Genomic DNA, 24499 nt, shown 5'->3' with positions numbered 1-24499 from the left:
CCCCAGCTAGCAGGAGGAGCCCCAACAAGGTACCTCCCTGGGGAGACGGGGTGACCAGTGACTCCCTGGCCCACTACAAGGGGCAGAAGCGTGGGACCCACTAGGGAGAAGCTGGCTGTTTTCCACAGTACCTATATATTGGAATTACTCATGCCTGCCTATTTCAGAATCTAACTGAAATTCAAAGGTTAACAAAAGCAGCATGTCCTGGGGGTTCTCATCATGCTGGCTGCTAAGAAAATAATAAAACTGGAGAAAATGATCAGAAAGCCAATAGGTCAAAACTGGCTTTTATTGCCTTGCAGAATCATCCAAATATGACAAAAGCATTCAGAGGCTGAAAGGGAGAGATGATGATGGTAACTTTGAAGGCAGCTGGAGGGCATTTATCTGAAATACTATAATAAACAGAGACTTTCTTTCTTTCTTATTACTCTAATTTTATGTGCCCCCATATTGGAGTGCCTGAATTGAGCCACCTTGGGGCTGATTTTCAGAGGTGTTGAGCACCCACAACTCTTATTGGCTTCCGTTAGAATTGTGTCTGCTCAGTGCCTCTGAAAAATCAAGCCCTAGAAGGCTAGTTTTTAAATGGTATTTAGGTTCCTAACGATGCAGATAGCTGCCTAGAGGGGTTTTTGAAAAGTTCCCTAGGCATCTAACTCCCAGTGATCTTTCATGTCCAAATTAAGCTCTGGTGTACAGTATATGGTTGTCACTCCACTAGAGTCAATGGAACTGCTGGCAGTTCATAGTTGAATTTGGTACACAGATTAAATCCCAGCATGGATTGTGTAAACACTCCAGATTTAGGGGGGAATCAAATGCTGGGTTTGGTTCAGTTCATTATAAAAGGAGAGCAACTTGCAAAATCTGGGTCTGGATTGGGTCCAATCCAAGGATGTTTTGTATCTGTTGAGTTGAGGTCCATCCCTCTAGTTTAGTCTCTCCCTCGATTGTTCTATAATTATCATAGAATTGCCCTGCTAACAGGCTAAATTCATCTCTATATTAAAGTCACTCACTACACTGGCACTATGCCATAGGGATAAATTCGTCCAACTACAACTACATGAGATATCCAAGTTAGATACCAACCTTCTGCAATGAGTCACTAATTCTACTGAGAAAGGAAAATGTCCACATAGATCTAGATATGACAGATGCATCGGTGAGTGATGGAGAAAGTATATCACAGGCGAAGATTATTTCCACTGATACTGTGCCATTAATAACAAGAGTCCCGTAGCACTTTAACCCGATGTGGGTTGCAGCCCATGAAAGCTTATGCCTGCAGAAATTAAATTTGTTAGTCTTTAAATTGCTACAGGACTCTCGTTGTTTTTGCTGTATACACAAAAAACACGGCTACCCCTCTGGAACTTTGTGCCATTAACATCACCTCCAACTCAGAACCAAAGACACAGGGCCAGATTCTCCTATCACTTCTACCTGTGTAAGTTTGGAGTAACTGCAGAGGGTGTATCAATGGAGTTACTCTAAAACTACACCACTGTGCCAGCTGAAATTGGCCCATAATATTTAAAAATGTTAACATGAATGGGTATGCATCATCATTTCCTGCATGAGTGCTATTAATACTTATCTACTGTTGTGTCTGGTAAAAGTTGAAAGCAGCCTTCTGACTCCTCTCATTTTCTTATCTTATAACATTAAAGGGTGAGAAGACACTTTTTGAGCCTGATTGATGCCTGTGGAGCAAAGAGCAGAAACTTGTATGGTACAATAAAACAGAAAATGCAACCCTTAATGTTCTTTTTCTAAACAGAGAATCCACAGTAAAAAGGCTCACAGGGTAATATATAAAGTAGGGCCAGGTCCACAGAACATTTGTATCTTCAGATCACTCACATTTTAAAAAAAAACCCAACCCCATGCCTAGCTCCTGGGCAGTGCTTTTGGAACCTATTTATCTCAAAGCAAAGGAGGTAAGTATCATTGTCCCCATTTTACAGATGGAGCAACAGAGAAGTGAAGTGACTGCTCAAGATCTCACATGCCCAGCAGGCCATGGGCAGAACTGGAATAAAACCCAGCTCTTTTGCGTTCTAATCAAATGCCCTATCGACTGGGCCACACTGCCTCCCAGACTGCCATTTCCAATGATCAGCTTAGAATTTAGTAGGCCCACATCCAACACAACTTTGCCCCCAGAACTCTTTCTGCACCATGCTGACAACATGTGGTGCATGCAGTAGTTGGAGTTACATGACTCCCAGGTGGTGCTTTTCCCCGTTAATGCATTTCACTTGGGTCATGGCCCTGTATGATTTGGTCCTTAGAGTGGAGCAGCATGGGGCAAGGGTATATTTCCTTCTCTTTGGATCCTGCTTTGTGCTGCATTGTGTTCAGTTGCACTCACAAAGTATAACATCTTCCATCTCAGCATACCAATGAGCTTCCCAAACATGAATGAATTAAATCACAAAACAACACTGTGACACAGGTAAATAGTGTTAGCAGCATTTTACAGTTAAGGAGACTAAAGCACAGAGGTGCAGCTGGGGAAAAATTTAACTTAAATTCCACATAATTTTCAGTAAATCCAAAGGTCTTAAAGTGGCACCCAGGCCTTGTATTGGCCCTCTGCCCAGGGTGAATGTCACCAACAGACTAAATTCATGCAATCGAAAACCACACTCCAAGGCCATGTCTATACTGACGGCGGCAAATTCGCTGCCGCCAGATCGATCTTTCTGGATCGACTGAGCTGTCAGTGTAGACCCGCTCAATTGATCAGGGAGTCGACTGAGTAAAACCACCCCATCAAGTAGCGCAGTGCAGTGAAGATGGCACGCAGAAGGGAAGCACAGCAGTCGAGGTGAGTTACGCAAGCTACTCTGCGTAGTTTGCGTTAACTCCCATCAATTGCCACCGAATCGTCAAGTCAGTATGGACCAGGGCCAAGAGGAAACTATTGGAAAAGATGCATTTTGTCACAACCCTAAAATTGCCCTTGCATGAGCTCTGGTGCACAGACAGAAAATAAGGTACAGAGCAGGAATCAAATATCACTCCAAAAACGTACTCTTACCTCAAGTGATTAGTCAAAGTTTGGGGCCCTGCAGGTTGTTAGTTGGAGAAATTGGTGATGCAGCCAGGTGTCTTTGGTGAAAGCCTGTTTATAAAGAATGTACAAAGTCCTGTTTCCCTGAACACAGCAGAAATCAAACAGCAGATGCCAGTTTCTTTGTTCACAGTTCCAAGTGCCTATCAGCCAGCAGTCAGACCAAAACAGTTCTTTCTCTAGGGATTTCTTAGGGCCATACTACTGGGCTGTCTGGAGTTTCCTTGACATTTCTCTGGTGTTTCTTTCCCCCACACAGACACCTTCACCAAAAAATACCCAGCAAAAACCGTCCAACCACATAGTTCTAAATCCTCAGCAGACTCACGTGTGTCCTTGTTTTGGGCAATGACATCTTCCTGGCTTGTGGTTTGAGACCCCTAAATTGTTTCTTATATTTATCCTGAATGAAGGACAGCTATTATGCTTACAGGTTTCAATGAGGTTTAACCCAATCTATAACAACACAAACTAAATCAAGAGGACAAACAGCCAGAGTCCTGCAGCTGTCAGGGGCCATAGGAGGAGAGAGATGGTCTCCAAGACCGCTGGCTCTTAGGGCATTTGGGACTTTATAGAAATTTATAACACTCACTAGCACCAGTTTCCTTTCAGGGTCCACTTGGAGATCTCTTCCCCCAAACTACTCCACTAGATTCCCCACACTATGAAGTAAATGGACAATAAATAATACTTAGCACTTTACATCTTCAAAGAATGGGTTCAGAGTTGATGTTCCAGCGGGGACCCCTCTTATTCAGGGGGACAAGGCAATACACTACGTTTATTGTAAATGTAAGAATATCAAAAAGCAGTCACATTCACACACACATTCATACCCAAGAAGTTCTGCAAGCTGGTGTCGTATAATTACCAGTCCTTTTATGCATTGCATGAGCCAGCCTAGTGGACTGGCCAAATAGACTGGGTATTGGGTAAGGGGAGGGAGCAAGGGCCTCTGTCAGTCACGAATCTGATGCTCCAGATGACAACTGCAGAAGCGACCCAAAGTTTCCATGTTTTTATCCCATCTTTTATACTTGCTGGCTCTCATGTAAGTCTATGGGACTTACTGTGTCATGCTGCCTCTGGGTTCAGTATAGCTGTTAATCACCAGCTAATTGCAAGCATGACTATTCTCTTATTTCTGTACTTTGTTTGTTCCTAAGGGTGGATCCTTCTGTACTTTAGGGTCGTTTATTTACTTTTTAGGGTCGTTGATAGGTATTCTTCGGCTTTCAGGGTGAGGATGGCAGTCTGCATCTTCACTCCCCTTTCTGTTAGAGCAGTTTAGGTTGGATCTTTTTACGCCCTGCACATACATTCCTCTCTCTCACACACCAAGAGAATTTATCAAGATATTTTTAGGTTCAATAGTACAAGTTTCAGGAAAGAGCTCACTTCCAGAAACTAATAAGATGGAGTCCACTTATGCCACACTAAACAATACTATACCATTACCATAACAGTAAAGGAAAAATCTATCTCTACCTCTATCTCACTTATGCAATAAAACAAGGAGTCTACATCTGATTTGTTTGCACAGCTCCTGGGGATGGCTCACACCCTTTTGAATTGCAATAAAGTTAATTGACTTAACACTCTTATCAACCAAGAATGACAATGTGTGGTATGTACTGTTGGTGCACTAATATGTATATATCCTACAACTGCCACACTTCCTGTCCGATAACCAGAACAGTCATCAAACACTTAAGGTGTCAGAAATGCAGGGGGAGCTACTTTATGCTGTGAGCACTAGAAAAATTATACTTAACTTTGTCACATCATGAGCTGAAGTTAGAGATCAGACTGATTGGGAGTTATTTTGAAGCAGGGTTATGATCTCTAAGAGTCTGATCCAAAGCCCATTGAAGTTAATAAAAAGACTCCCAGTCCCATCCATTTTGATAGACTTTGGATCGAGCTTTAAATTTGTTTTGCTAACCCATGTACTTATTGCCTGCCTGTTGTCCCTTCTTGAATTCTCCAGTACCATGGAGATCACCAGCTGCTGATCCAGGTCTCTTCCTATTGCAACATTACTACCGTATGCAGGACAATAGTCTGCTTTAATAATTACTGAAGATAATATCTCATATTTAGGTAACACCTTTCATCCAGAAGGAACACAAACTATATGACTATATGCAGGAATCACTTCACCAAGAACTGCCACTGGTCTCTTGTGCAATATGGCACACTGTATTTAAGAGCACACAGCCACACTAGACATATTTAAGCTGAATGTTGCCAGAAATCCAGCAGCATAAACCTTATTTAAGGATAGGTACTATACATGTGCTAATGATAAGTAGAAGGCCATTCTGGCAAATTGAGTACCAACTAAACCCCCAAATGATCTTATCTATCTTCATCTCTTTCTAATCAAATAATAATTCATATGTAATAATATACATTTTTCAGTACATTTGAATGCAATACCATGGCAAATCAGAGTTAGGAAGACTGAGGTGTAATGTTGACTTGCACAATGGTAGCTTGAAGTTGCGAAAGGTGAAACATACTTAAAATATCCATAGAGCTGCCTAGTGACATGGTAACCGCTTTTTTTTTTCTGCACCTCTGCACTTAGCACCTCTACACTTGTTTCCTTAAATAAAAACTGAAAATTCCTCTGATAATCAGTAGGCAGTTTTTTTCAAGCCCACTTTTCATCTATTCACTTGAAGCTATTTTCATACTTGTTTACTCAGTAAACTGCAAAGACCAGGCCATATTCAATCCCAGTGTAAGCAGCTCCTTGGAAGTTCTTGGACTGGGTACAGCTCCTTGGAAGTTCTTGGGCTGATATCAGGGCTTGAAGTAGCCCCAATATGTGAAAAAGGGAGGGGGCTCTTTTATAGTAATTGAAATGGCCTCTGCTTAGAATACCAATCCCTTTAGTATCTCTGTTAAGGATGATAACTACATTTGGTTTTTTGAGAGGGGCAACATCACAGCCTGCTTGTCAAGGGCTTTTGATTTGTTTGGTTCAGATTTTTTTTATTGAGAACAGTGTGATCTTCCCAGCTCATGTTCCCACAGATGCCCTAGTAATAGTTCTGGTTAGTTAGTCAATTGCCTCTCTTGTAGTGATCTTTTTTCTGAAGCTGCCGTGTTGGTTTTATTTATTTATTTATTGGGTGTTCTTGGTGAAATATTTTTTGCATGTTTCAGTAATGGTGTCCTTCTGCGTATTGCTGTCTTTGGGTGTGATTATCTGTGGTATAGTGTGCAAAGCATCACCAGAAATCAGGCACTATATTCAATTAAAATGTTAGCCATATTTGTTTATTTTATTCCCTGCTATAGTTCAACAAATAGTTCACCTTTGTAATACAACATGCCCAAAAGAATAAGTAGAAGGTGGGGGAAATAACACCAACTAGTGCCATTCCAGGACATGTATATTCTTCCATTCCACCAAAACTAATGAGTTTAGAAGACAGATTTTCTTTATCTGGTTAGATCTTGAACCTTTCAAGTTAGCCTTGCCTGCTGAAATTAAACCTGAGTTCTAACTGGTGCCTTCTGCAAAGGTCTTCATCGTGAGGTTTTCCTTTACGCTGCCTATGGCTGCAGTGAAAGATGTAAAGGTAGATAAGCAATAAAGAAAAAAAACCATTGTTGCATACTGCCTGATTTCCTGCTACTGTTTATTATTACTAAATGTCACACTATTTCTTTCTTTCTTTTTGTCAATCTCCATGTTCTTCAAATTGATTAAAATGTTAGGAATAATGGTAATATATTTTCTTCAGGAGCTCTGATCAGAATAAACCAATTCTTTTCACCCCATCTTAATATCTTATATTGCCTTTAATCATTAAGAATTCCAAAAAAGGGTTTTACTGACCATTAGCCCAGTGTTCAATGGGAACTTCTCAGTAGGATTTCCAGAGGCTGCATTTGGACTGATCAGCACTTAGCAAGAGCCTAAATGTCTATTTTACATGTCTACAGAGCCAATTCTGAATTGCAGCTGCAAACTGTGGTCGTCCTTTAAGGCTTCTATGCTTGAAAAAGGTCATATGTAGATATGTAAGGGAGTCACTTCACCCACTTCTGAAATGCAGTCACTTCTGGTGTGGAATGTAGTAGTTGTTTATGATTATTACAGCAGGTCCCCAGTGAGATTGGGGCTCCATATGCTAGGCATTCCACAAGGAAGAGGCCATCCCTGCCCTGCTCAAGACAGACAAAGCTGGGAGAAAGGAAAAAATAAAGCAAGAAATGTAACATTATAATAATCTTTCTGTCCCTCAGTACCCCATCTGTAAAAAAAAGAGACTAAGTGATTTGCTCAAGGTTTAACAGCCCACAAACTCTAATGTAGTTTAGACCAGCAAATGAAACGTTATATACTGTATCCAATTACAACATCCTGGAGAACTGTGAGGAGGCAAAATGTGATTACTCAGAGGAGAACCTGGACAGAACTCCACAGAGGGCTGACACCTCTGCTATGGAGAAAAGGACCAGTGTTAATGGCCACAAATGGCTAGGACCTTGGTTTTGTATCTGTTATATGACAGGAAGAATGTCCCGCTGTCTGGGACCCGCTAACAGCAGACTGTGGCCTTGCTTGGTACCAGCTAGCTCTCCACAAGTGGGATGGCACACAAAGGTGGCTCATGAGGGTCACATCCCATTGGTTGGGAACCCAATAACCTCAGCAAAACCTGAAAGTGCTAGGGCCCAGCAGGAATGAGAAAAGTAGAAGCTCCCTCCCTCTGTGCTGCCGCTTTCCCAGCTCAACACTGGCCCCTCTGATCTACTGTCACTGCAGCACCACTGCATTCCCTGTGGCTAAGAATTGTGTGTGCTGGGGTGGGATGACGAGAGAGAGAAATGGGGGGAGGAAGCAGACACACACCGCAACTCCAAAGTCATCAGAAAAGATTGTGGGATTTGGCCTTGTGGCAAGAAACAGCTGAAGAGGTGGGGGACAAAGATTCCGCTGATGTCACATTCATCGACTGAGCTATGTTTGTACTAGTTAATGTAGAACTGATCCTTGGGACGGACAGGGTGATAAAAACGTCAACACTTTGTGAAACAAATTTAGCAACTGAGGATTTTCTCAGATCAGGGCTACACTGAAAATGCTTCATAAGTGCAGCGCCACTGATGCAGCTGAGCCACTGTAGCACTGTAATGAAGATGATTTATGCCGATGGGAGAGACCTCTCCCACCAGCATAGTTAATCCACCTCCCAGAGAGGCAGTAGCTATGTTGGCAAGAAGCTGTCCTGCCGACATAGCACTATCTACATGGGGGGGTTAGGTTGGCATAACTGCATCATTGAGGGGTGTGGATTTTTCATACCGCTGAGTGAGGTAAGTTATACCAATATAGGGTATAGGCTATGGTAGGGTATAGGCTGTAGTGTAGACCAGACTTCGGCAGTGAGGGATGTGACACACTAGTTTCCCTTTGCACCAAAGGGCAAACACTTCCTTGAAAAGGTTTTTAAGAAACCATTCTTATTTTTAATGTTATAAATGATCTCCTTCAGGTTCAGGCCACCATGTGGGTACATTTTGGCTTGGCTAAAATCTTTCTCATGCATAATGTCATCCCGCTATGGCAACATGTTCTAGTACTATACTGTATGGCAGCAAATTAGAGAAAGGCAATATCAGTGCATTCACTAAGACTATGTCAACACTTAAAATGCTACAACAGTGCAGCAGTATAGATGCTTACTACAGTGATGAGACGGGTTTTTCCTATCACTGTAGAGAATCCATCTCCCTGAGAGATGGTAGCTGGGTTGACCTAGTCCTGCCTACACGGGGAGTTATGTCAGTATACTACATCTCTCAACGGTGTGGATTTTCACACGCTGAGAGACGCAGTTATGTTCATGTATCTTTTCAGTGTAGACCAGCCCTAACACACATTGACTCAGGGTTTGTCTACACTAGAAATTTGCATCGGCATAGCTGCACCGCTGTAGCACTTCTGGTGAAGATGCTCTATAACTCCGCCACTGCAAGAGGCAGTAGCTATGTCGGCAGGAGAGCGCTTAGGTGGCTCATTCACACCCTTGAGTGACGTAGTTATACTGAAGTAATTCTGTAGTGTGGACCAGGGCTTCAATGAGAGTTTTGCCTGAGTAGTAATAACAGCATCAGACCGTAGTCATGAAATACAAATTGTGCTGAGAGAAAACTGCAAACACTGTATGGTATTCAGCAGTGTCGTCTTTTCCATATTGTGTTGTACTATATGTCAAAGCCAATAGGACAGAGTGTCATCTCACACCCGTTTTATTCTATTGATGTCACTGACTAGTTGAGAAGAGGACTGACCCAAAATGCCAAATTCTGTCACCAGCTACACCAAGGAAACTTTTGGGCCAGGTGTGGCCCATAATCTATATGAGAATCAGCAGAGGCTGTGGAATCAGTGTCACGTCAATGCTGACTTCTGAGTCAAAAGCTGGGGATTTCTGCAGCACATCGCAGTACTCTTTGTGGCATTGTAGCAGTGGTGAAGAGAAATGTATATTCTAGAACGTACAGATGTGCACAGCCAACTAGAGCAAAAGTCCTGTGTTACTGGTGTCATGTAGCCTCAGCAAAAGCTTGCAATATGACCCAAGTAACTGCGATGAAGTCAGTGGAGCTGAACGTCTGTATGTTGAAGTCAGGACTTGGGCCCAGTGAATGCAGAGTTTGCTGTTGTAGTTTGCTTTTTAAAAAACACCATGATTGACTTGCTAGGCCAAGGTTTTCCAAAATGGTGCCTAAAGTGAGGCTTCTAGGCTGGCATTTTCCAAAGGGCCTAAGGGAGTTAGTCACCCAACTCCCAATGCAAATCAGTCAATGAGAGCCTAAATTCCTCACGAGTGGGATTTTCAAAGGGGCCTAAGTCCATATTTAGGACTAGGTACCTAAATAAGTGGCCTGATTTTTCAAAAGTGCTGAGCACTCAGAAGTTCCTATTAATTCGGCCATTTTGAAAATTGGGCCTCTCATATTGGGCCTAAATATGGATTTGGCAATCTAAGTTTAGGAAATTACTTTTGAAGATCTTGGCATTAAATATCAAGGTAAAAGAAGAAAACATCCAAAGCATAATTGAAATCTCTTTTAGGCAGGGACTGTTATTTTGTTCTGTTTGTTCAGCACGACTAACAGGGTTTGGTTAATGACTTGAGCTCCTACGGGCTATGGCAATACAAATAATAATGGTAATAAATCTTGTGGTCAGCCTCAACTTTATTTTATAAAACATGAAAAAAAAAATTTGGAAAAAATTAGATTTCAAAATCCTTTTTCAAGCATCTGATAACATTATGTGACAGCAATGATCTAGGACCTTCTTAGGGATGGTTGTGGGCATACTAAAAATAAGTTAATATATCTTTAGTCGCTGTTGCTTAAATGGCACAGAATTTACCAAATTTGCTGCAGAATTTCCTCAGGCTTCATGCAGAAAGTAGCACCAACGTGACATTGATTTCTATAGACTGATTCCTATGTCATGCAGAGTTCATAACATTAATTGAAGAATCATAGAGGATTACGGTTGGACGGGACCTCAGGAGGTCATCTAGTCCAACCACTTGCTCAAAGCAGGATCAATACCAACTAAATCATCCCAGCCAGGGCTTTGTCAAGCTGCACCTTAAAAACCTCTAAGAATGGAGATTCCACCATCTGCCTAGGTAACCTATTCCAGTGCTTCATCACCCACCTACTAAAAAAAGTTTTTCCTAATATCCAACCTAGACCTCCCCCACAGCAACTTGAGACCATTGCTCCTAGTTTTATCATCTATTATCACTGGGAACAGCCTCGCTCCATCCTCCCTGGAATACCCTTTCAGGTAGTTAAAGGCTGTTATTAAATCCCCCCTCATTCCTCTCTTCTGCAGACTAAACAAGCCTAGTTCCCTCAGCCTCTCCTCATAAGTCACATGCTCCAGCCCCCTAATCATTTGTGTTGCCCTCCTCTGGACTCTCTCCAATTTGTCCACATCCTTTCTATAGTGGGGGGGGGGGCCCGAAACTGGACACAGTATTCCAAATGTGGCCTTACCAATGCCAAATAGAGAAGAATAATCACTTCCCTCGATCTGCTGGCAATGCTCCTACTAATATAGCCCAATATGCCGTTTGCCTTCTTGGCAACAAAGGCACACAGTTGACTCATAGCCAGCTTCTTATCCACTGTAACCCCCAGGTCCTTTTCTGCAGAACTGCTGCCTAGCCAGTCGGTCCCTAGTCTGTAGCAGTGCATGGGAGTCTTCCGTCTTAAGTTCAAGACTCTGCACTTGTCCTTGTTGAATCTCATCAGATTACTTTTGGCCCAATCTTCCAATTTGTCTAGGTCACTCTGTATCCAGGGTATCTGCCGCTCCCCCCCAGCTTAGTGTCATCTGCAAACTTGCTGAGGGTGCAATCCACCCCAGCCTCCAGATCATTAATGAAGATGTGGAACAAAACCAGCTGCAACATCAACCTATGGGCACTCCACTTGTTACGGGCAGCCAACAAGACATTGAGTCGTTGATCACTACCCATTGAGTAGTCTGATGATCTAGCCAGTTGGATGTTTAATTTAAAATATTTCTTTTCAATAACTTTGTGTCTACAACCTTAAAATATAGAGGGCAGGTTTTATGAGCCTTACTCCACACAACTCCTATAACTTTTTGAAAACTACAGACATGAAATGTGCACGATGGTGTGACAAGATTTCTCCAGAAAATCTACTCTGCTAAAAATGGTGGATAGGGCAGTAACCACAGTGTCAGTTTCTGTATTAGCTAGAGCTGTGGCTGCAGCGTACCTGGTGGCAGAATGCACCACAAGAAGTATGTATTGCTTTCCATTCCTGGGAGGTTTGGAGAGGCACACTACAATATCTGACACTCACTGCCTTAATGATGGGCAACAGTTGCAAAGGTGACTATCAGGGTCCTTGTAACCTCTTATGCTTCTGACATAAGTCACAACTCTTACAATAATTTTTTTACTGTCTCAAACATGTGAGGCCAATAGAAATGCTATTTAAGCCGGTCGCAGGTTCTTTCCACTTGTAAATGAGCAATTATGAACTAACAGCAGGAGCTCTGTTCTGTATTTATCAGGCACAAGCACCTGCTTGCAAATCTCACCAGGATGCTTCTTTTTACCTTTTATGCCTCTGAGTACAACAAACCTCCTTCAAGAAAAAAAATCTACCCTTCTCTTCCCCAGCCAGGGTATTATTCTGAGCAGCAACCCTCTCCTGGCCCAAGGAAGGATCAGTCTATCGAGCCTCAATAAACATCTTTTGAGTCTCACTGAAGTTCAGCGCAGACTCTGGTAAAGCAGTGGCATTTTCAAACCCCTCCTCTGAGGACAAGCTGCTATCTTCAGCTGAGAAAGGGCTGAGGGCATTTCTCTCCCCCTTGCAGCTCTCCCTCCTATCCACAGACAAAGCAGGTGAAGCAGCTCTAGATGCTTTCAGACTACAAGTTATGATGCTAACCTGCTTAGAAATGGCTAAAATATTATTGCCTATTAAAATAGCTACAGGAAGCATAGTCTGAGACCTACAACACCTCTTAAAATCCTCCCACTGGAGGTGAACCTTACCCAGAGGTACAGTTACACAGAATTCAGCCAAAGCTAAAATATTTGAACTCATACTAGGGAGTTTATTTCCTCTCTTACCCCACTTTCCTTGACCTGAGTGAGTTGGGACGCTGTGTCCCTTCAGCCCTTACAATCTATGCCATTTACGTCAGCAGCCTTAATTCTTCATTACCTGTCCAAGACTCAGTCCTAATATAGTTCACTGGGACTTCCACCGTCTCTGCTGCTACTTTGGTGGCTATGGTAGCAGCACCCACACCAGGGGGCTAACGGGGCTGGATTGTGAGGTTACTTTAAGCTTTGGGCAATTTGGTTTTATATGGCTGGGAGCCCCACAGTGATGGCAGACTACCTGTCTTCTCTTCAGGTAGGCTGTTTTAAAACATGGGCTCCCTTGGGTTTTTGTTTTTAAATCAAAGTTGGGGTTAAGATTATGCCCAGACCTCTCCTCCCTCTTAACTTGGGAGACAGGGAGATTGCCCTTCCCCTGGGATTTGCGCCCTCCACGAGCCCTTGATTCAACATATTCATCAGCAATTTCTGCAGCCTCCAAAAGGATGGAAGGGTTGGTTTTTTTGGTCACATATGGCTGCCTTCACCTTATATATAACTACCCATGACAATTGCTCCTGGGCCATCAGATCAAAGTTTTTCCTAATCACCTATTATCCATTTTCCCATAAAATTACACTTCCCATGCACATATTCATCATGACTGATATTGTCAAACATTTTAAGATTTCTATACATCAAACAATAGGATTCAGGGGAAATCTTAAACCTTGTCAATACATTTTCTTTAAAGTTCTTACACACCATAGCATCACCCTCCTCCATATCATTAAAAATTAGTCTTGCCTTCCCCATTAATCTGACCAAGAAGCTAGGCATCCATTTACCTTCTGGGATCTTGTGGCTTCCACATAGTATCACAAAGGTGGACAGGAATTCTTGTACACAGTCAGTTTCTTGGTAAATTGAACAGACTTTCTTCCACTCCCTTGTTCTGCGTGTGTATAGTGGGGGGTGGAGAAATTCTTTTTGCTGCACCAGTATTTTGAGCTTTATTGCTTGCGCTTCCATCAGCCTCTGGTGGGCTCTCTCTTCTGCTGCCTTGACGTCTTTGGTCTCTCTGATCTGCCCTTCTGCGATCAGTCTCTCGTGCCAGTTCCTCTTGGGCTTTCAGATGCAGCAGTCAGGCCAGTTCCATTGTAGTGGTCTCTGTGTCACCTGGGGCAAGACAGTCCTTGGACACTGGTCAGAATTTATGAGCAAAGCTCTTAGTTTCAGATATGTGGTTTGATTTTTATGGGCTATTCCCCTGTCCTTACATAACTTTTCAAGTCTTTTGTCTCAAGACAATCATATGACTGTGATTCACTCATTGTGATGAACCTTTAACATTTAAAACTTACAATAGCACGTTTAAACTTTTATCAGCACTGGGTTATGAGCTATAAATCCAGTTGACTTGTGATATGTGAATCCTGCCATGACTATGCCATATGTCATGCTGTCCAGTGTGGTTCACGTGAGTGCCAAGCTCAGGGCAGATGGTCACAAAACAGGGCAGAAATCCCACATTGGTATTATATTCTATAATGTTATATATTGTGATTTTGAGTATTATTGACTTGAGATGTTTGTTCTGTTATTTTTTATGCAAAAGGCTATTGTTCTGATGCCTGTGGTGCAATAGGATTTATGTTTAAACTAATAACAACAATAATACTGTGCACATGTATTAAGACATATAGCTTTCTTATACAGTATGCATGCATGCACACGGCTGCTTCTCTTGAGAGGCACTGTGAGACAGCATGCTGGTGCTGGTGTGTCTGTGCAGGGGGATGCAGATAATACCATGGAGTGCAGATCACGGGTCAGACACAAGTTGATTCTCAAGGATGAGGATCTGATGTGAATCCAAATTTTTGTATCCAGGTAGAGCTCTACTGGACTCTACAGAGGCAGATGATTTTGGGTAAATTGGGGACTGGGCTCCGACTTCCATTAATAGAGTGAGTAGGGACAGCAGAGCTCTTGAGACAGCCTGTGGGTAGGGAAACAGGGTGGAGCAAAGGGATCCAGAGAGGTTATAGCCAGGGAGGTTACCTTATGGGAGTCATTTAAAACTTACGGAAAATGAGTAAAACATTACTATTCCATTCCAGTATGCTTCTGATGTTGCCTGCAAACTACCTGGACAAGCTGATCTTAGGCAGAGGTGTCATTCTGTGGTCAAAACACCCACATCCTTTAAGAAAATTACACTCATATTTATATTCTCACAGCTAAAGAGTAAAAGATAATTTATTTGGATGGCTGTTATCCCCAGTCTGTAGCTGTGATACTTCAGTAGTTGATAAAGGAAGAAGACTTTATACATTTTAATTGTGAAGATAAGGATCTCACTTATGAAGTGGCACTGGAACAGAAATCTCAGTAGCAAAGGTAAATATGGATGATGGGGGGCATAAAAAGTTACAGACAACTGTCTAAAAGCCTTAGCAATAGATAAAGCAGTTTTCTGTCACTGATGCATAGTTGCTGCTTTAACTATGTTTGGCGGTCAGTGTGACCCAGTGACTGGAGTAGTGAGTTTGGACTCTGGAGATCTAGGGGCTAGTCCCATCTCTGCCTCTGTTCTGCAGGGTGACTTTGGACTAGTCACTACCCCTCTCTGTGACTCCAGTTTTCTCTTTTGTGAAATGGGGATAACGATACTGACCTCCTTTTTAAAGCACTTTGAGCCCTACTGACAAAAAATGCTATGTAAGAGTTAAGTGGTGGTATTATTTTATTTATGTATTCTCCTCAGTGTCAATAGTGTCAGTGGAACAATGTTCTCTCAGTTGCAAAAAAAGGAGTAGGAGTTAGAATATTTTGCAAAGTTAAAATTATAAACATAAAATGATACCTCATTATGGTTTTGGAGAAAACTCACAAATACTGTTTGATTGCACCAGTTGCTGGATGCCTTATGGGGTATTTTCTACCAGGTTTCAGCAATGTGGGAAGCCGGTTATGGGAACTGATGGACAAGTGGCTGGATCTGCTATGGCAAATGCTACCTTAGTACTTTGATCAATGTTCTGCTTAATTCATTCAGTGATGCGGCTACTTCAAGTGATTTAGTGCATGCTGGTGCAGAGAGAGAGAGAGAGAGAGAGAGTAAAGGTGTGTCTGCACATATTTTAAAAAAGGGTGTTCTTAACTTGGACTAGCTAATTCACGTTAACTAACCTGGGTTCAAACAGCAGTTACCATAGGCGTGCACCCAGGATTTTTAGCAGAAAGGGGAAATCTGCTGCATTGTAACCCTCTGTGCATACTCCACCGCATCTGAATTTCCCGCATCTGCCGAGAATTCCCTGGATGAATGGGGATTTTGGCAGCAGGTCGTGCCGTGTTCCCGTCCCTACTATGCCAGCTGCCAAGAAATCGTGCGCGCCGGCTGCTCTTTCACCGACAGCGCTTCCGACCGGCATTGAAAATGTTCACAGGATGCATTACAGTGTGCCTAACTCACAACAGCGGTTCACGTTATAACCTTTGAGGGAGCCTGCACGTGAATTTTTTACATAAAATCTTTAAACGAAACTAGTGCTGCCGGTATACTAGAAAGGACATCCACTTTTTTTTGGTAATATTTAGAAGTTTCTCACTGGCACTGGAGGGTGTTTAACTTTTCAGCACTTTCTCCACTGGATGCCTGAGAACAGCAGGAGATATGACTTCGTTCTGTCCTGCCAATCTTAGTCAACTGTTTACAGTGACATACCAGCATCAGCCCCCTTTGCCATCAAGAAGAAGGGGGAAGAATCGCTTTTACCTTGTCCTTGCTGGCCTCTCCCACATTCTCTCTCTTTTCAAGCCTCAAAAAAGCTTTGATTTGGTTCAGGTTTTGTGTGAGGGTGAAATGTTCTTTTACCTGAACAGGTTAGCCTGTCCTCAGACCCAAATTCTACCCCTTTACTGCCTGTGCAATCCTGTTGACTTCAGTGGGGTTGTGTGGGGTGTCAGGGCAGAATTGTGCCTAGATGATGAACTAAACAATAGGATTGTTGGGTTGTATTAAATTCTGTACTCTTGAACAGGTCACTTCATGATGAATTATTCAACTGAGGCAAGTCTTCTCTCCACTTTTTATGATGATTATTATCCTGAGTTGGGCTCCATCTGCAGCACAGCGAATATCAAGATATTTGGATCGGTATTTTTTCCAAGCCTTTATTGTCTGTTGTTCGTATTTGGCTTGGGGGGAAACAGCTTGGTCATCTACGTTCTGGTAGTTTGCAAGAAACTGACCAGCATGACTGATGTGTATTTGCTGAACCTCGCCATCTCTGATCTGCTTTTTGTTTTCTCCCTCCCCTTCCTGGCTCATTATGCTTCAGCCCAATGGACTTTTGGAAATGCAATGTGTAAAATAATATGTGGTATTTACTACGTTGGCTTCTACAGCAGCATATTCTTCATAACCCTCATGGGCGTTGACAGGTATTTAGCCATTGTCCATGCTGTGTATGCTCTGAAAGTTCGAACAACCAGGCTCAGCGTAGTAATAAGCCTTGCCTTTTGGTCAGTGGCCATTTTAGCTTCAGTACCGAATGTTTTATTTATCCAAGAATTTGAGGAAGAGGGCATGATGAAGTGTGTTCCTCACTACCAGGATAATAAGATCACTTTGAAACTTTTAACCAATTCTCAAGTCAATATCTTGGGCCTTGTGCTCCCACTTGCCGTTCTCATTTTCTGCTACTCCCACATCTTGAAAAACTTGCAAAGATGCAGGAACCGAAACAAGTATAAAGCAATGAAGCTGGTTTTTATTGTTGTAGTTGTGTTTTTCCTCTTCTGGGTGCCCTTCAACATTGCGCTTTTTCTGGACTCTTTGCGAAGCCTGCACATCATAGATGACTGTGAAATGAGCAAAAGCCTAGACCTGGCCTTGCAGGTAACTGAAACCATCTCCTTCATCCACTGCTGCCTAAACCCAGTGATCTATGCTTTTGTGGGTGAAAAGTTCAAGAAACACCTTTGTAAAATATTCAGAAAACATGCAAGATTCTTATTGACTTGCAAAGACCACAATGTCTTTCCGAGTTACAATAGTACCTCTTCCATGCGCACCCAGTCCTCACATTCTTCTTTTAGTGACTCTCTCATGTAAAATAGAATGGGCCAAATACAACCACTCAAGGATTTATTTGTTGTGTGTCTTTGAAAAAAAAAGAAAGTACTCCGGCAGCTCAGTAAATACATTACTTCACTTTGTAGTTGGGAGGACTTAGCTTTCAATCAAAGTTCTCAGTTACCTTAGTAATGACTAAGGTATAAAAGCTTAGATAGACAATGTTATAATTTCAGCGTTCTTAACTGTATTAATTTGAGCTTCATATATATAATATGCTTTCTTTCAAGGAGACCCCAGGCTGTTAATATTATGTTTAGTCCTACAGCTCCTATGGACCTATGGACATGTGTAAGACATGTAACTATTAGCTGAATTTATGATCTAGGTTTGATAAGACAGTATGATTCCAAGTTATCCAAATTCCCTTTTATCCAAATCAAGCCCTGCGGCGGGCCCATGCCAGCCAACTCGGGCTTGCAGGGCTTGGGTTGCGGGGCTGTGTCACTGCTGTGCAGATTTCTGGGTTTGGGCTGAAGACCGAGCTCTGGGACCCTCCCACAGTGCGGAGTCCTAGAGCCTGGGCTCCAGCCCAAGCCTGGAAGTCTACACAGCAATGAAACAGCCAGGCAGACCAAGTTCTGCGAGCCTCCATCGATTTGCACAGGTCAGCCACAGATGTCTAGTTGCTGTGTGGACATACCCTAAGGCTTCAAAGCCTTAAAGATGGTACATATGGCTGGAAGAATCAGCATTTTAATGGCATACTGAACATTCATCACACACTGTATACTGTGATGATACACCTTTGAAAAAGGAAGGGCCACTTTATTTATGTTTCTGTTTTGGTTCACTTTCTCTGTCATCTGTTCCTCTGTCTTTCTTTTTTTTGGTGTACTTTTAATGCCTATTTTTCCCCCTAATTTTTTGCTCCCCGTAGATCAGAAGGCACCAGGCTCCTCAGGTTGGTGGAGCATACATTGGTAGCTCTTTGGGTTACTAAAACCAGCAAAACCTTGCACAGAAAACAAAACATGGATCAAATTTGTCTCTGAAATAACCTCCCACTGGTGTTACACAAAGATTAATTTGGTTTAATCATTCAAAATTAGAAGCCATATTTTTCATTTTAAAATATGCTTGCATTTCTTTCCCTGTGAAAGAGGAAAAAAGAGGCTGTAAACAGGAAACCACAAGTATGTATGTATATATATCTCATTGGAATGGTCAGCCTTGGGGAGACACTCAAACATTTTAACATTTGGGTATTTTCTTCAGCAACACATTATCTATTTTATGCACAATTTTATGTGAATTGCATAAAATTCAAACAGTGAATAAAAATAAAATAAATACAGATAATAAAATTTAAAAAGTAAAATGCAATATGCTACTGAAGCGCATCTGAAGAAGAGAGCTAAGTCTCTCGAAAGCTTATGTCTACAAATATTAAATTTGTTAGTCTTTAAAGTGCCACAGAACTCTCGTTGTCTTTGCTGTATACAGACTAACACGGCTACCCCTCTGGAACACTTCCTTATGATGAGAATATGCCATCATATAATATAATGGCTTTATAATTATTATCTCAACTTCTTAGTACTAATATAGTATGGTATAGAACTTTGTCAGGACAGTGCAAAATTCAGAATAACCAAACATGTGGCTTGGGTGCCATGAGAACAGATTAAATTTAAAATGAGTAAAGATAAAGCAATGCATATTAACAAATAACCTGTGGAGTAAGTGGTCTGAGGTAATACAATAAATCCTATGCACCACAGGAAGAGTGTTCCCCCTCCCTTCCAATGCATAGCTTTGAACAGCATCCCCCTTTTAGCGCTTCATCCAAAGTCCACTGAAACCAATGGAAAGACTACCAGGGGCTTTAGATCATGCCCTTTGAAGAGCAGTCTTATTTTGCCTTGGAAAGAGAATGGTTGGGCCTATTATTTTCTGCAGATACATGATGTGCATCACCACACACTTGAGATCACTGGACACATTATTGGTAACATTCACACAACTCTGCCACACTGCTACTAGCAGAACAGACTCCACAGGCTATCACTTAGGACTGAGCTGCTGTAAGAGATTTGTTGGATGTTACATTAGTTTTTATGGATCAGTTTTAAGAAGTAGTACAGGGAAAGAGAAAATGTCCTCTAGAGAACTGGAAAAGAAGCCAGTGATTTCACAACATAAATCTTTTTGTACCATTTGACTTTATTTATAAATGCATAAATAAAGACAAATATAAGATCCTAAACTGGGTTTTTTCAAAGATCTTGTAAAAAAGTATGCTCTAAAAATTACACTATTTGTTGAAAAAATATGCCATTGTTGAAAATAGTTGTTAAAATGCAATGATAAAGTTGGTTAGTTAAAAGGAACATTCTAAAGAATTTCTCTATACTTTGCAAGAAGGTGACTCTTCAAAAGGCAGTGAGTCTTCCACTGATCAGCTAGTTAAGGTGCTAGGTACAGGGCTTTGGTCAGAGTTGATTCCACGACTATTGTCTCTTTCACAGGGCATCCATGGATATTAAAAGTTTTGTGCACCAGGTTGTTATTGATCTGAAAAATAAAACCTTAATCAAAAAATAAACAAACACGTAATCCAAACCTTCCCTGGTGAATGATGCTACTACACACAGAATCTGTCACAGGGCTGGGGGCGGGGCAAAAATATAGGCTGAGCCCTAAGGAAAACCAGGCATCTTTGGGTCCTGGACCATTTGTGGAGTGTCTAAATCTGCATTCACATGTTAAGAACAGAAACAAAAGCTCTCCTTGAGGCAAAGCACCTACAACTGCACTCCCATCTGGGGGCGAGGGGGAGCTGCGGGGAAAAAGCAGCCAATGTCGGGCAAGTTGTCAAGACTCAACCACACCACAGAGAGGCAGCCCCTACACAGGTTTAATAGTTCCTTTCCCTTTGGATTGGTGAGGGTTAGAAGCTGTTTCCTCTGCCTCACCTTAGACTCATCTAATCTCTTCCTCCTCAAGGGAGCATTAAATGGAAATTCTGAGGTGAAATCTGCAGATTTCGCAGAGCCCTTGTAGCTGTAGATTTTTATCACAGGAAGGAATGAACTGGCTTCTACCCACTTGTCACCTAACTGAACACAAGCCTCCACAGTGAAAAGTACTGGGCTTAGACCTAACGTCATCTACTTCTCTAGCTACCAGGAGTGCATGTGAAAATCAACTCACTCCAGCCCCCAACTGGGCATCCCCCACCCCCAAGTATTCCACTCACACCTTGCACCCTGTAATTTTAATTAGCTTGTTTTCAGTCATGTACATGATTTTGTTGACTTTTTCTTAGTATCTTATAGCTAGGCATGGCAGAATTCAATGTTTCTTTCTTTTTTTTATCATTTTGATGGATATCAATGTTTATGTTTTAAGCATTTTAAAAAGATTTTCATCAATTTAAATTTTCACCATCATGTGAAATTATGCGGGGCGATCAGACAACTATTTAATGACAACAGAGGTTGAAATTCAAAAAGTTAAACTTTATAAACTGTTAAAACAGAAATCATCAACATCACATGTTAAAACATACACGGTAAATAGCCTTAGATCAACAAATCATACCTGTTTTTACTATTTATTCTCTAGTTCATTTGTGACAAGCCAAATTAAAAAGTCTAAATCACTGGATTTTGACTCTAATAACTTCTCAAGCAGCATTTTTCTTTCTTTGCCTACCTCTAAATTTTGATGATTATCAATGGAAATATTTTTTCATCAATTTGTGTGTGTACAGTGAAACTGATGTTTACCTACTTTATCAATAAAAAACTAATCCTTCTTGTCTATTTATTGTTAATGAAAATTGAAAGCCATTTGCATCGACTCAGCAATAATATCACATGTACATGTAGAATATACGCTCTCTATTAACTTTATTACTTTAGATGTTTTTAATGGGCCAAATCTTCAGCTCTTATAAATTGATGTAGCTCTGAGGTTCTGCTCCAACATACACAGTAATTAAGGGTGACCACTGAAGGAAATTTAAAATACTGAGGTTGTTCCATTTTGTTGTTGTTACAGATAAAGAATCTTCTAGTGTAAACAAAGTCCAAATTTCTGAAGTAAAAAAGCAGAAAAACTTTAAAACACCCAAAATACCTGCCCTATAGCCCATCTTCATACATTGCAAAGAAGCAATAAAGAGCAGACACAGAATTACTTTTCCTTTGCACATCACCTTGAACATACTCTTTATGCAATTTTGTTGCATACTTACTTTAGTAAATAAATCCCCAATATGCCACTTCATGCCTTGCTCTGAAAAGACCTCATCTATTGCTTCAATCATCCTAGAGCCTTTTTCCACGTTACGCAAAGAAACATAACCTACAGATGGAAAAAGCAGGAACAACTCATCAGTTTAGATTTTTCCTAATAAAAGTTAATTGTCAAAATGCAAGTTAAGGACTTTTAAAGATGTGTTAATACCTGGTGATTATTAGCTCTAACATGGGCACCTAGAGGAAAAGGGGGAAGTAATGATTCTCACCCTCCTTCCGGTGCAGTCATGTTAGGATCAGCTAGAATATATTGTGGCTCTGAGTCTCCTAAAGCATATTTCCCAACATTTCCAGTAGCTAAAGTGGGACAGGTCCTGTCCTTGGGGATGGGAGGCCCAGGAAAGGGGGACTTGGAGTGGCAGGGAGGGAGAAGAAAGTGGCAGAACCAGCCCACCCCATGCTCACTCCACAGCGGCGGCAGCTCCTGCACCTCCTGTCCTGCAGGGATGGCTGGGCTTGGCTCTCTGCTCCAGACACTGAGACCTGGCCCCTGGCGCACAGGGTAGCAGTGCTCTTCAGGTTTCGTCCAGCCCCCCGATGCAATCCAGGTGCGACCAAAATTGCAATGCCACTCACTCAAATGTGGCCAAGACACCCTCTCTTGGGGCGGCCAGGCCAAACCTGAGTGGCACTGCAACCCCTCTTGCCAAAGCCAGGTTGCAATGCCCTGAGTGGGAGACAAGCCTGCAAGACAGGAGCTGCTTCAACGGGGACAGGGGATTTTGTGCGTCAAAGCAAGACTGTCTCACAAAACCCAGGACTGTTGGGAGGTCTTCAGTACAAATATAAACTAAGGAACTTCCATCTCCTGGAATTCTGTCATAAGACAGGGGCAGTAAAAGCTGTCAGGAATCCCTTGATGATTGTGGTTGATTTGCTCGGGTGAAGAGATGACATGTATTTGAGAGTGGTTGTAGCAGAGCATGAAGGAATATATGTAGTTTGTGGGGTTTTTTTTTTCTGAATTTCTTAGTTTTTGTGGTTTTGAGTTAGGCGTTACTTGACCTTAGTAATTTTTTACTGAGAATCATATTAGTGGAAATGCTTCTTTGCGACATAAGGGACTTTTGTACCTGCAAATACAAGAAATGTTCTGTACTAAACTCCCTAGATCGGCCACCTCTAACCCTTCCTACAAAAGAAAGTCCTGTTCAAATCTTTCTTGTTTTGATATATGTTGAACAATATAGTCTTTCTGTGGAGGAGAGTAAAGAGTTAGTTTGGAAAAGAATGGAGCCTTTCTTGCCCTTCTCCTGAGAAAGAGACAAAGAATTAGAAAGTTTGAGTAAGAAAGTAATAGGATGTCTCAAGCACAGATGAGCTAGGATGTATGTAGGGACAAAAGAATATGCAAGGTGAAAAGTGGAGGCTGAAAAGATGATTTAGTAAAATCTGAGAACTGGTAATTCAGTGTAACTTCAGAGAGAGGCAGAGGCACCCGTACGGTAGAGAAAAAGACATTGCTACACCTTCAGAAGATTATCTGAACACTTGAAGGTGTCTACCAGTTTCTGCTGGGACCAAATCTAGAGGAAGAAAGCCATGCACCTAGTAAATGAAGCCAGCACATGAGAGAAAAACCAAGCAAAACCAGATGTGAGAAGAGGGCCAAACTGAGATCTGAATGGAGAAGTAAGTTCTAAGGGCAGATCCTCCCCTGGTACAAATCATCACAGCTCCATTGCTGTCAGTGTAGCTATGACAATTTACACCAGTGGGGCACAATCCATTTTAGAAGATAGGGCCTAAATATTCAAATTCAGATGCCTACAATTAGGCGCCTAAACAAACAGACAGATTTGCAAAGATGCTGAGCATCTTGTAATGACCAAAAGATAGGCAGTCTTATCTAATGGTTAGAGTCCAGCGCCAAGCCAAACATCAGAGACAGGGGTCAGAACTAGAGTCAGAGGTAAGACATATGAGCAGGAACCTGGACTGAGGCAGGAAAGCAGGTCCTGTGAGTAAGACTGGGGTCTGGGATAGGATAGGAACCAGGAGCCAGCAGGAATGCAGCACTCCTCCTGGTTTAAACAGAGCTCCACAGCCACTTGAGGGTGCTGGATGTTTCCCTCAATCAAGAATTTTGAGAGCAAAGCCCTCTGTGAGCTAGCATTTCACTAGTTCCTTTCAGTGACTGTTCAGGTGAACTACTGGGTGGTGTAAGGTCTGAGGCCCTGTTCTTGGGCTAAGCAGTAGCCATAGTAGAAGAGACAGCAGCCATAAGCTAAGTAGCAGGTAGTCACATCTTCACATTCCTGAAATTACTTCAAGACAACTGCTTTAATAAAATTGTTTATATCGGGCTGTTAAGAAGGTGCTACTGTCCTAATAGTACCTACCACTT

General features: G+C 41.9%; 2 protein-coding genes across 14 annotated transcripts in view; one reads left to right on the top strand and one right to left on the bottom strand.

The window, feature by feature from the left end:
- LOC137161540 (C-C chemokine receptor type 8-like) overlaps nucleotides 1–21511 on the top strand; it is a 58871-nt gene extending 37360 nt beyond the window's left edge. For 8 of the 13 annotated variants that reach the window (XM_067560861.1, XM_067560865.1, XM_067560866.1 and 5 more), the window contains one exon: nucleotides 16788–21511. In XM_067560861.1, coding sequence (XP_067416962.1) covers nucleotides 16788–17863 — 1076 coding nt within the window. In that variant the 3' untranslated portion in view covers nucleotides 17864–21511. Of the gene's footprint in view, nucleotides 1–14861; nucleotides 15142–16787 lie in introns of all 13 variants that reach the window. The other 5 variants (XM_067560868.1, XM_067560869.1, XM_067560867.1 and 2 more) reach the window with 2 other exon arrangements.
- LOC137161542 (caspase-14-like) overlaps nucleotides 20294–24499 on the bottom strand; it is a 26581-nt gene continuing 22375 nt past the window's right edge. Inside the window, exons 6-7 of the mRNA XM_067560879.1 lie at nucleotides 22089–22198; nucleotides 20294–20401 (exon numbers count right to left, since the gene is read on the bottom strand). Of these exons, the coding sequence (XP_067416980.1) occupies nucleotides 20294–20401; nucleotides 22089–22198 (218 nt within the window). The remainder of the gene's footprint in view (nucleotides 20402–22088; nucleotides 22199–24499) is intronic.

The sequence above is a fragment of the Emydura macquarii genome, unplaced genomic scaffold (assembly GCF_026122565.2).
Source record: "Emydura macquarii macquarii isolate MOO-44397 ecotype Brisbane River unplaced genomic scaffold, CSIRO-AGI_Emac_v2 contig_2321, whole genome shotgun sequence".
NCBI lineage: Eukaryota > Metazoa > Chordata > Testudines > Chelidae > Emydura > Emydura macquarii.
This window is presented reverse-complemented; position numbering and strand designations above follow the sequence as displayed.